At 36.3% G+C, this 13,671-nt stretch overlaps 1 protein-coding gene across 9 annotated transcripts in view; it reads left to right on the plus strand.

Annotated features, from left to right (window-relative positions):
* The first annotated feature begins 1,262 nt into the window (after positions 1 to 1,262).
* LOC145254761 (tRNA 2'-phosphotransferase 1-like) overlaps positions 1,263 to 13,671 on the plus strand; it is a 43,141-nt gene continuing 30,732 nt past the window's right edge. For 2 of the 9 annotated variants that reach the window (XM_080113516.1, XM_080113519.1), the window contains exon 1: positions 1,263 to 1,448. In XM_080113516.1, the coding sequence (XP_079969642.1) occupies positions 1,376 to 1,448 (73 nt within the window). In that variant the 5' untranslated portion in view covers positions 1,263 to 1,375. Of the gene's footprint in view, positions 1,449 to 6,383; positions 9,700 to 10,359; positions 10,385 to 13,671 lie in introns of those variants that run through there. The other 7 variants (XM_080113520.1, XM_080113515.1, XM_080113514.1 and 4 more) reach the window with 7 other exon arrangements.

Genomic DNA, 13,671 nt, shown 5'->3' on the forward strand with positions numbered 1-13,671 from the left:
GGGGAGACTTGTTGTCACTCAGTCTCCAGCGAATACCACAGGTTACTACCAGTGAGCGATCACTGATGATGGCCTGTGAGACAACTCCTAGTGAGTGAAATAATAATGTTCCCTCCCAAATTCACCACCACCCCTGATTTAATATCATAGATATTTACTATATTTTCTTTGTTTTTAAGCAGTATTCACATTATGGTATGATTGTCTTTTAGTAGTTATGTGAACTTCATTTCCGTATTCATGTATTCTGCACTGATATGAAAATGAAGACGATAGCGGAGTATAGGATTCCTAACCATGTAACTGATGAAAATATGCTACACATTTTAATAAAAAAAAACATGGGAAAAAATGAACATAGAAGAACAGAAAACCAAAACTTTGAATGTAATTTCTGTATTAAAAGTAATAGTTATTTAAATATTTCAACTTATAATCTTGTGGGGAAAATCCAACTCCCCAATAAGGGGCACTCCAGATAGGAACAAAAATAAAAATTGTCTCAGTCATGAAGAATTTCTCCTTCAACGGCCGAGGACAGAAAAGGTGAATTGTAGCATCAGAACAGATACTACACTTTGATCTTGTCCCGAAGGCCAAGAATTGTTTGTGTTTTATGTTTCTTTAATTGTTTGTTCCCTAAATTCATAATTCATTTTTGTCAGTATTAGATTGTCTATTGCTTTAAAATTACGTAATTTTACATAACATTTATATTTTATATTCAATAAAGTTCAGTTTCATTATTAATCGAATTGGGTTCCTTTCTTTTCTTTTTAAACATGTTTTAATGCCCTTTTTAAAAATGCCGTCATATAGTATCGACAGTAAACAGTTCGACAAATCTTACCTACATTGCCTACAGCCATTTTTCAGTTAACAGGCCTTCTATATCTCAGTGGCCGTGATTAGACACAGTAAATCAACCGAGAACCACATACATCACTCTATATAAAAGCATACAAGATATCAACGGATACACACTCGAGTCAAAACAATGAAAAGAATATGCTGTTGTCCTAGCCCTAATGATTACCGTGATTTTTGTGGAACGAACTGGATTCGAACTTGGAACACCTGCATCATCGGTCCGTCTCATTAACCACTAGATCACCGTCATCTTCCCACACAGTAATAAATAAAATGTTATTGCCGCCTAAATAAATAAACTAAACTAAAAAAAAAAAAATGAGAACAACAATAAAGTGACAACAGACTATTTAAAAAAAAAAAAAAAAAAAAAAACGGAAGCTTGAAAATTTTCTCCTTATTTTCTAGAAAGTGAAACTAGTGTTTCTTAAACGGACATTTGTTTATTTTATAAAAGAAGTTTTGCTTATTTTCCAAAAACAACAAAAGAATTCTGAACAAAAAAATGTACGAAGCATTATCTCGCCGAATTATCGTCATCTTACGACATGACACCAAAGGAATCCGCATGACTCACGGTGAAGTTCTTAGTTCAACTTTTCTTTGGTTCTTAGGAACTGCGTTATCGTCGGCATTTTTCGGGCTCATTACGTAAACCGCTGTAAAACTTAGCCAATGAAATCGTAGCAAGCGACAATAAAAAAAAAAACAAAAAAAAAAATACCTTTTTGTTTTTTTAAGTTATCATTTGTTAGCAAAAGCATAAAATCACGGCGTGACTTTATTACAAGAAAACAAAATTTTGGCTAGTTATTTTTTGGTACTAGTGCACTTTCACTTATTGATCCGTACTGAAATAATAACGTTATTAAAAAGCCATTCTTAACATGGGGAAGGGAGGGTGTTTTGTGCCTATTCTATACTTTAACCTTACAATGGAATAAAAAAAGAAAACATATCATAAAACTTCAATTAAACTTGGAAATACGATTTTAAAAAAATAGCGCGGATCAGTAAGTGTGTAGAGAGCACTGACAGAACAAACTATTTACTATAAGCAGATCAATGCCCGGTGCCAAAGTGATTCAGCCACACTGACCAATATGTTAGCAGGGCGCATTGATTTGAGCTATCCCCTTAAGAACTATTTTTAGCCCTTTGGGATCTCAGCTGCGATCGCCAGAGAGACGCCAGCAAGCGACCTATACAGACCTCTCTCATTCGCCCCTCCACTGCTACTTGCTACTTGTTGACGACTGCAGTCTGATGGCAGACGACACCTTCAAACAGACACTTTCTTTCTTTCTCTTCAGTCTGAGATGCAATCTCGTCTTTTCTAAATAAACCCTTTATTATTGTTTTGTTAAAAGCAATGTCGTTTGGCCTTTTGTTTATTTAAGTAATTATTAGGGGAGGGCCGAATCACTTTGGCGCCGGGCATTGATCCGCTTTAGTAAATAGTTTGTTAACTGCTACAAGTGCACTAGCACCTATTTTTTTTTAAACATTACACATCTACGGCATAACCACCTTGACACAATATTTAAAATGTGTATTTCTCAATAGATTTTTTTATTCTTGTACAGTTAATCAAGACATTAAAAAAATGAAAATATCGAAAAAAAAAAAAAGAAAAAAAAAACAGGTTATATTGTACGTATCCGTTTTGAATTGAAGATCTCCGAAAAAAAAAAAAATTCACTTAATTTGATCGAGTTTTTTTTTTTTTTTACAGCCGAAAAACACGTTTTTATGACAGCACGTTTTTAAATTTTTGTTTGGATTTTAGAAACACTACGGGGAGATAGTTAAAGCGCCAACACTCCCTCCCCATCTTTAATACTAGCTTTTCTTCCTAAAAATCGAACCTTTTCTTCAGTATCATAACAAATTGTTTTTTCGCTGTAAAACAAAAACTACTTGATGAATTCTTTTTCAGAGAACTTCATTCCATAACGGATACGTACAATATAACCTCTTTTCGATATTTTCATTTTTTAATGTCTTGAATAAACTGTACAAGTACTGCTTTTTTTTAACCTGAAAAGATTCCTTGTGTAATCGATCGATGTCTCCGTTCAGTCTATAGAGACAATGGATACCCTCTGTAAGGGTAGCTGCGGGAGTAATTGTGAGGCAAAGGTTGTGCGACCACACCTCTTTTCAATCCAGCACTGCTTGAGTAAAGTGACAAGGAAAAGTGCTAAACGACTAGAAACAATGCCGAGATTAGCTGAGAGCACATTCGACACTTCAAATTCACAAATGGTCACCAATTTTAGTACTGATAGGTTGATCATTGCTTAACTTCATTGATCTAACAAGAACCGATTTGTCAACGTGATTATTCCGTATATGTGCAATAATATTTTTTTTAATAATAACTAAACAAAATTTTGTTTTCTCGTAATAAAGTCACGCCGTGATTTTGTGCATTTACGAACAAAAGGTACCATAGGTAAATGTGACTATTAGGCAGTGAGGCAAGGCACCTCCAAAATTCACCACAGAATTAACCCCACCCCTAGGTGTGTCAGAAACTAACCTTACGAATGCATGAAAAAATATTGAATAATTCGACCCCCTGTCTTTCCAAGCTTATAACTACTCGAAAAATGTAATTCAACCCCTAATTTTTTTTTTTCAATTAAAGGAGCAAGGACCAGGGTTTCAGTTAAAAAAAAAAAAAAAAAAAAAAAAAAAGGTTTTAAACTTCGGACTTTACAGGTAAATTTCTAAAAAAACACTTTTTTGTTTGTTTTAAATTTAAATATATTATTTATTGATCTTTTATCTTCAATTTGTGATATATAAAACTTTGGTGAGTAAATTAATTATTTACTTTTTAATAGACATTTCAAGAGGGGGGGGGTGAATTTAAAAAAAAAATGTTTGTCTAAAATATTATATTCGGTTTATTGGAAAGAGCATAAAATTTCACATTGACCCTGAAAATATCGTAAAAATAGAACCAATAGAAAAATTGATAGATTTTTAAAGTTTAAAAATTGAAAAATATTTAACTCATAAAATTCAATTTATTTCATTACGTAAAAAAGATGTTTTTTAAAAAATAAAAAATAATATTTCTATTACTTTTTATTATACAACTTTAATAGTTTATTTTGGAAGTATAATCCATAAAGAAAATAAACAACCTTGATTCCCGTAAAGCTACTGGCCCTGACGGCATCCCAATTGTAGTGTTAAAAAAGCTTCAACCAGAATTTGCTCCCATACTTACGAAACTGTTTAAACGTTGCCTTAAGGAGAAGTGCTTTCCAACACCTTGGAAAACCTCATCAGTTTGCCCTGTATTTAAGAACTCAGGTGATAAGTCATCTCCCTCTCAGTACAGACCAATAAGTCTTCTGTGTGTCATGAGTAAGTTGCTGGAATCCATATTAAGTAGAGAAATAGTCAACCACCTCAGCAGAAATAACCTTCTTAGTGACACGCAATATGGTTTCCGTTCTGCAAGATCTACCGCAGATGTGCTAATGGTTATATCTCATAGGATTAGTGAATCTCTTGACAAAGGCTTCCTTTCCAGGGCAATTGCTCTTGACATATCAAAGGCCTTCGACAAAGTATGGCATAAAGGCCTACTTCACAAGATCTCCAGCTACGGTATTACTGGAAATATTCTCTCTATCATTAAATCATTTCTCTCTGATAAGAGTAGTGGTTGATGGACAAAACTCAGAGGCCTGCAGTATTAATGCTGGAGTCCCTCAAGGGTCCATTCTGGGCCCAACTCTCTTCCTGATCTACATCAATGATCTCCCTAAACACATACTTAAATCATTCGTTGACATCTATGCTGATGACACCACCATCTACAGCAACACATCAAAGGCCGTAAATGACAAAGCTCTCTCTGATTCTCTCGCCTCTGATCTCGAACGAGTGGTTCAGTGGGGGAAGGAGTGGCTGGTTACCTTTAATGCATCTAAAACCAAACTCCTATCTTTACATCATCAACGCTCTGATCCCCATCTGGCATCAACTGAAATGCATGGCTCTCGTCTAGGAGAATCCCCATGTTTTGACAAGCTTCTGGGCTTGACCTTCACTCCTGATCTGAAATGGAACACGTACATCAAGTCTGTTGCCACGGTCGCTGGAAAGATGGCGGGATCCTTCTACCGCTCCAGAAGATATCTCACTACTGATGCAATTCTCTATCTATATAAAAGCCAAGTACGTCCAAGGATTGAATACTGCTGCCATATCTGGGCAGGAGCTGCTAAAAACAGCCTATCCTGCCTTGACAGAGTACAAAATAGACTTTGTGGCTTAGTGGGGGATGCCCTTTTCTCTTCCCTGCAACATCTCTCCCACAGAAGAGACGTTGCAAGCCTATCTTTGTTTTATCGTTATTTCCATGGCAGGTGCTCGTCTGAACTCCAATCTCTGGTCTCCCCTTGCCAATCTTTTACGAAAAACACCCGTCTAGCTGAATCCACTGTCAAAACTTTCTCCACCCTTTATCTATGCCTAAATCAAAACGTTGATTCCATGAACAAACTTCTTTCTTAGAACTGCACGCTTGTGGAACTCTGTTCCGTCTGCCTGCTTCCCTCCTGACTACAACTTGGATGTCTTCAAGTCTAACGTGAACAAGTTCCTGATGAACCACCCCCTTAAGTAGACACTTTAAATATTCACACTAACGTACTGTACTTACAATAACCCTTATCCCTGAAAAAAAAAAAACACTTTTAAAAGAGAAATTACAAATTTTTTATATTTTATTCGCAGTTTCGTGTTAGGGGTGTCAAAAATTCCCCCCAAAATTCTGATACACCTACCCCCCCCCCCTATATGTAACACGATGTAACTTTATTGGCAGGACTGGAGTTTAAAAGTTGTCAAAAAACAAATATATAACAAATAAATGTTATCAAAGGAAAGATAAGTTACTTTTCTACCAAACTGGATATATTTTTTGTGTTTTTATTCGATGTAACATGTTTATTCAGCTCGAAAAACATTCAGTCTTTACTGATGTATTGGAAAATTCAAGATGGCGCCTGACTCTCTCTTTAACATGGTATGTTTGGGAAAAGGTGTTATAAATAAAAAACTAGACAAAATACTGTTAAAAACTCGCTCAATATATGTTACCATGACATAGGTTGACATATATTTGACGGCTTTTTAACAGTATTTTGTCTAGTTTGCTTTTATTTATAACACCTTTTCCTAAACTTACCGTGTTAAAGAGAGAGTCGGGCGCCATTTTGAATTTTCCAATATATCGGTAAACATGCATGTTTTTCGAGCTGAATAAACATGTTACATTAAATAAAAACGCAAAAAATATATCCAGTTAGGTAGAAAAGTAACTTATCTTTCCTTTGATAACATTTATTTGTTATATATTTGTTTTTTGACAACTTTTAAACTCCAGTCCTGCCAATAAAGTTACATCGTGTTACATATAGGGGGGGGGGTAGGTGTATCAGAATTTGGGGGGGAATTTTTGACACCCCTAAATTTAAATACACATATTGAACAAAAACTTACCCTGATGTTGTAATTAAAAAATTGATATAAATTTTATATTATGTTGTTTTTTTAATAGCGTTTTTTCTAATTAATATATACTATTATCAGTTGAATTGCCAAGATAAAGAAACTTCATAAAAATTAATTAATTTTTAAAAGATTAAAACGATTAAAATCCCATTATTTCAAAATGTTCTGTTACAACATAGATTTTTAATTAATTGTGTTTAAATTTTTTTTAAAATATTAAACATGGCTCTTTCCAGCTATTTTATTGCCAGATTAAAACCGATTAAAAATATTATTATTATCTACTGTATTTTGTAAGTTTAATCCTCTCCTCAAAACTAACAATCTGCTCTACTCCCCAAGCTGCCACTAACACTCATACATTACACACGCCTTGGAGGGGGTCCTTAGTTTTCAGTCCCTAACCTTCGCATGCTGACCGATTGGAAGTCATTATCACTAAACATCTATACATTTCTACCTCTAAGGCATGCATTAGTTTATTCTTATTCAGGTAGATACTTACTAGCTAGTCTGTACTTAGATTCACAACTACCTATATTATATAGCAATAGCCGTCTCTTCCTTAGTTTTACAACGTTAAATACAAAAACTGGACCAATACCCTGTAATGCAAAATACAACTTCTTGTTTCTTAAACGAAAGCTGAAGATATCCTCATTAGAAGTGGAAACATGCTTAAAACTTACAACCTCCATTTATTTGCATCTAATGGAAATCTGCCCATATATCTATTTACTTTATTATACATACTGAACACGCCATAGCTTATAATTTACTTCCAATTGATACCTGTATTGTATTGCACTTCATATCAAAAATGACGTAGTGCGTTATCCTATTCCTAAGCCAACATAAAGATAAGAAAAAAAAAAATTTTAATTATAAATTTAAAGGAAAAATATTAAACCATATTAACTCCTTTCAACAAACCTGGTACAAATATAGTTGCTTCCACTGCATGAACTTATACTCACCCCCTCCTCCAATAACAATGAAATAACAATGTCCCTTAATCACTTTGAGGAGTGTAAATTTTCAGTAGATATATAACATTTACATACTAACCCAGTAACATAAACTACCCACATGGGGTCGCAGAAATATCTGGATTAGGAGCCAGGCACAGGGCAAACCCTCTCGGTGCTGATGGATCTGTAGATCTTCCCAGGTCATCCATTTAGGAGAAGGAAAACTCTGAAGCTAAACCTAAGGGGAGGGAGGCCTCGCCAGTCTTGGATAACAACCTTCCTAGAGCTGGTGACTCAAACAAATTACCGGTCTGAAAACCTAAACTGCTTAAGGAGTAGATAGGCACTGTCTATCACCTGGGTTCCATACTCCTTCTTTGCCTATTAGCCAGGCATAGAGGTTTAATCACAGGGATTCGACAGAAACACTCCGTGGTCAATCTTGTTGCCTGACTAGTGCAATGAACGCCGATTTCCCCACTCCTGACACATTCCATACCTCTAAACTGGGCACTTGGGAGTGCTTTAATGCCATAATGCCAGTGCAAGTAGATTGGGTTGACCATCGTCTCATGGGTTGAGGGTACCGGATTGACAGTTCTTGGCTGCTGTTTCCGACTGGTAGTACAGGAGCTCTAACTCTTTGGTAGCGCTTAGAGTGGCTGCTCTATCAACAGTTGTATAATATCGGGATGTTTGTAGTGCCATGTCGTGCATGGAAAGGGACCCTACACTCATTCCCTGTGGACTTTCCTGATGCCACAATCCTAGTTGATGGAAGGTCAACTGATGGTCTACTTGTATTGCATGTCTGGTGTTCTGCATAACCACTTGTTCAGCACCCCTTACCTAAACTGAAACTCTTAAAAAAAAAATGACAGTACAATAAAAAATTACACTTAAACCAGGCAAACAAAACCAACTTGCCTCCTCCCTTGAGGCTTAGATTTATGAACATCCGTGAGCTTAGAACTAATTTAAATGATGTTGAAGCATTTCTCCTAACAAACACCCCGGATATCTTAGCACTAAGTGAGACTAACCTACACTCCTCCATCCCCTCTAACTACTATAACATGCCTGGATATCTCCCACTCTGCCGTAAGGACTCTGACAGACATATGCACGGGCTTGGAGTATATATTCGAAACACCCTCCCCCTGACTAGAGAAACTAAACTAGAATCGGAAGATCAAGCCTTTATGTGCTTTAGACTTAACATGCAACATAATGTTAGTTACTTTTATTTTCTCTACTGCTCTCCCTCAACCCAGGACTGTACCCTAATAAACAAAGTCTCTAAGAGTATAGATACAGCACTTTCCCTCGACACTAGCGCACAAGTGCATGTATTTGTTTCTGACGACGGTTCCTGATGATTGTGTAACAAATGCCCACAGCCCACTTGAGAATGTTGACGATGCAGTGATAATGGTTGAAATCGCCCTAAACTCTAGAGCCAAAACGGAAGAGCCATTGCTCAAAACAATGAGATATTATAAAAAGGTTGACTGGGAAGCAATCAGAGATCTCATCAGGGATGCCCCATGGAAAAATATCTTTTCACTTCCTGCTGAACAGTGCGCAATTGAGACCACTGAATGGTTCAAAACGGCAATTGAAGCACATGTTCCCACGCGGAAATTTTATAGCAAGTCCCACTCTTTCCAATGGTTTACTTTCACCTGTGCAGCTGCCATCGCACAAAGGCAGCATGCATACAGCAGATTTAACCGACATAAGTCCAGTTCAAACAGACAAATGTACATAGAAGCCAGAAGTAACTGTAAGAAAGAAATAGTGACAGCTAAGAGAGAATTTACTGAAACCACCAAAAAATGCATCGAAGCACAGAAATTAGGAACCCGTGACTTCTGGAAAATCTACAACAGTGTAGTAAATAATGGGCAATCAACAATTCCCCCACTATCCAACAATCATGAGGTTATTTGCTCAGCAACCGAAAAGGCTAACATGCTTGCTAGTCAATTTGCCTCGAACTCCACACTGGACCCTGCTAACCACCTCCCTCACTGACTTTCCTTTGCAAACAGACGCCACACTAGACGATCTGAAAATCACCCCTGCTCAGGTGCATGCCATCATAAAAAATCTTGACATTTCAAAAGCATGTGGACATGATCTCATCCTGGCTGTGCTATTAAAAAAGTGCTCCGCCGAAGTAGCTCCAGTTCTCTCCAAACTTTACAACAAATGCCTTAATGAATCTTGCTTTCCTGCCTGCTGGAAAACTGCTTCTGTGGTACCAGTTTTCAAGAATTCTGGCGAAAGAACTAGGACCGTTGCGAAGAAGGTAGGTTCTCTCTACTGTGCTAGAAAGCTACTAACGCCCGAAAGTATCCTGTACCTCTGTAAGGCCACCATTCGCTCATGTATGGAGTATTGTTGTCACATTTGGGCTGGTGCATCTGCTACTAGTCTCTCGCTCCTTGACAAGGTTCAAAAGAGAGTCGCCAACCTGATAGGTCCTGAACTGTCATCTAAGCTTCAGCCTTTGTCCTATCAACGTAATGTTGCATCCCTCTGCCTGTTCTACAAGTGCTTTAATGGTGAATGCTCCGACGAACTGCAAGCATTTGTGCCCCCTTGACATAAATACCCCCAACAAACCCGACAAGCAGCTAAATCCCACCCCTTCACAGTAGAATCCCTAGATGTAAGAGAGCCTTCTACTCCATTAGTTTCTTACCCAGAACCACTAGACTTTGGAATTCCTTTTCGGGTCCCTGCCTCTCCAACTGTACTGACATGCAGAAGTTCAGGTGTAACGTGAACTGACATCTTGCTGCCCAACTCCGTACATAGTACCCCTTTAGCTTATGTCCCTGACAGTAGCCCCCTACATCAAAGTGGCAATGTGCCTTGTTTGGGGTGAAAATGTTATAAAAAAAAAAATTATTTCACAAAAATCAAACATTTTCTGGACCCCCTACAATATCTAATTTGCCTCTTTTTACCAAACAAAAGTATGGAAGCCGGTAAGTAACCAAATGAACACTCGTACGTATTTAGTAAAACCGTATTTCATATTTAATATACAAATGTTTAAAATATTATTAATCATTAAACTGTGTAAATCTTAAAACCCAACAAAATTATAACAACGATTAATTATTAATTACAGTTTGTAGACGATAAACAAAGGTTTTAAAATATCATTAAGTCGCTTCTGCTTTTCCATAGTTTGTATAGTTAACACAAGTCTGACGTCACGGGATCATGCATTCCTTTTTTCACAATTCTTCACATTCATTTGTGCCTAGTGACTATCAGAATGCCCTGGCCAAATCACTGCTAAAAAAATTTTTCCGTGTTTTTTGTTTTGAAAATTCTTATGCTTCTTAAGCTATAGGCGACAAATCGATTTTTAAATTTTAAATATTGTTTTAACCAAAAAAAATATTACGTACTTAATTGTCATGTCGAAAATAGTAATATATCCAAAAATTACGAAAATTCAACAAATATTGCAGTCATGAATAGTAATCTAAAATTTTCGTTTCGGAGTTATGTCCCCTGCGTGTGATTATTTCCGTTGAAAAAAGAGGTTAGGATAAATTTTTACTTTCTTTCCAACTCGATGACGATTTTTACAGTTTTTTCGAGTATGCTGTAAACGAATATCACAGTAATGTCCTATTTTAGTGTCGGAAAAAAATTTCCAGAAGTATTCAACTCAAACAAAATTAAATACAAAGTTTAAAAAAAAAAAACAAAAAAAACAACAACAAAAAACACGTTATTTGGTTATGAGTAAAAACATCTGACAATTCAACGGATCTAACTTTTAGAATTTGATACAAATAATATTTCTGTTTAGTTTACATTCACTTGGTTTCTTGGAGTAGTCACTTTTTTTTTAGTTGGGATTCTTTCCAGCGAGACGACGCGGATGAAACAGATGAGAAAGAGGAGGGGATGGGAAAGAGAGGTTCAGAAAGTTCTCTTCCTAACCCTTTTTTTGTTTTGTTTTTTTTAGAGGCGAATAATCACCAGTCACATAAGAGAGTCGCAATATTTTTCTCGGTGATGGTCACAAAGTATGTGTTCAATTTAGTAGAATATTATAATTGAAAACTGATCCCCGACGAGGAAAGTCATAAAAAATGTTTTTAACTTTTTTTTAATCTAAAAATTAAGTTTGTAATCGATTGTGAAAAAAGACAAAAAAGAAAAAGAAAAGAAAATGTAAATTGTGGAATTTAGAGGTGAGGGGGATCGATTTTCTGACCGTCCGCCAAATATTGAATTTCAAGTAAAATAAATGGTACTTACGTAAATGTCATGTCGCAAATAGTAACATATCTAAAACAATTACAGAAAACGATGAAGTAGAAAAATAATTATTAATGAAAAACAGTTTCCAATAAAATTTGTTCAACATTTTGAATTACATTCATTACGTGACGTAAGCAACAGAATTTAATTATCTCCCCTGTCAACTTATCTATTTTTTTTAGTAATGTTTGGGGGTCACATGTCTCTTTTGTATCTGACCCAACATTCGCTGGTAGCTCACTATGCAGTTGGTATGACTGGTAGACCAGTGATGGTAATGGGGGTTCTTCTGTTCTTTTTTCAAATCTACCCCATTCCGTCGATACAGCTCTCCATTAACTTTGACATGGTATGACCTCTCATCCAATAACCACCATACAATGGCTTTCTTCCACTCTTCCTGACCTGTTATGCATAATTTCATCCATACCACATCTCACGGCTGCAAAGGTTGGAGTGGTTTTACTTTGTGATTGAAGTACTCTTTCTTGCTTCCTGTTCTCCCACTTAATCATCTTTTTTAAATTTTTGGTAATTCTGGTTTGAGTAGATTCTCTTTGGTTGGAAGAACTGTTTTTGTTCCTGGACATCAATTTCTGTGCTGATGATGATAAACCTTTAACTAGCATATTCCTGTGATCCAGCATCGCTGGAAGAGGTTCTTTGCCATCTTTACCGCAAATTCTACTTTTTCATTTGCCTTGATGTTGTGTGTGTGCATAAAACACCATTTTCTTGCAAAGGTTGAAAATTCCTGGCTACTGAACTAGGGTCCATTATCAGTCATTACCTGATCTGGTATTTCATGTCATGCAAAATGGTGTTTAAGTTTAGTGATCACCGTCTTTGCCCATGTAGTTGAAAGATGATAAATTTCCAAGAAATTGCTTATGTAATCAACTGTGCAGAGATAATGCCTCTCTGCAAACTTGAAGAGATCTACTCCTACTTTTGCCCAGGGTCTCTCAGGAATGCCATGGACCATTAAGGACTCTGCAGAATTGGCTATCTCATATTTTCTACATCTGGAGTATTTTGGAACATAGTCTCTGATGTCATTGTTCATATTTGGGGTTATTGTCCAGTTTTGGGGTTTATCATTTTCATCCAGCACCCCCCCCCCTAATGGCTTAATTTCTGCCCCATTCCACATGACAAGAGTCTTATTTGAGTGTTCAAGTGTTTTTTCCTTACATGCTTCTCGTTCAATATATTGACCGATGCTCCACTATCAAGCTGAAAAACAATTGGCTTTCCTTTTACAATCATCTCCACCTTTCTTACTACTGGTCTTATAGAACTTATTTTTTCCTTTGTTCCAACCATGTCTACATGTCCGTAGTCTGAACCACTACTATTGTCATCTTGTTGTGTTTCGACTGCACAGATATTCTTTTTTTTTTGAAGATCTTCATTTAATAGCAAAGTGGTTCCTCCCATTACATTTAAAACATGTCTTTCCAGATACAGGACATCATTCTCTGCTCGGTTCATGTCGCAACGCACATGCCCTACACTCCCTGTCACTTTGTGCCAATGTTTTTTTCGTAGTTTTACAATGAACTCTGTTCATTTCCTTGGGTCTCAGGATTTTGGACTGTAGCGTAGCGTTTTCTGACAGCTTACATATGTCTATGCATTTTTGTAAACCTAACTGTCTCATTTCTAGTAATTCCACTTGTGTATGAGGATTGTGTATTCCAAGAATTATTTGATCATCATAATATCGATGAGACATACCTGTCACAAAAATTATGCTTTTATCAACGCACAAACCAACATAATAAATGCTTCAACAGTTTCTGATTCTCTTTGTTTCCTTGTATGAAAGATGTAACATTCATATGTTTTGTTTGTTTCCCCTATAGCATATTTATCGAATGCCTAAATTATTTCATAGGGTGTTTTCTCATCATCAGGAGTAAAAAATTGAAATCCACCATAAACATTCAATGCTTCATCTCGCAGCATGTGCAGCAACAGTGCT

Source organism: Euprymna scolopes, chromosome 30, assembly GCF_053919585.1.
Source record: "Euprymna scolopes isolate OS-2025 chromosome 30, ASM5391958v1, whole genome shotgun sequence".
NCBI lineage: Eukaryota > Metazoa > Mollusca > Cephalopoda > Sepiida > Sepiolidae > Euprymna > Euprymna scolopes.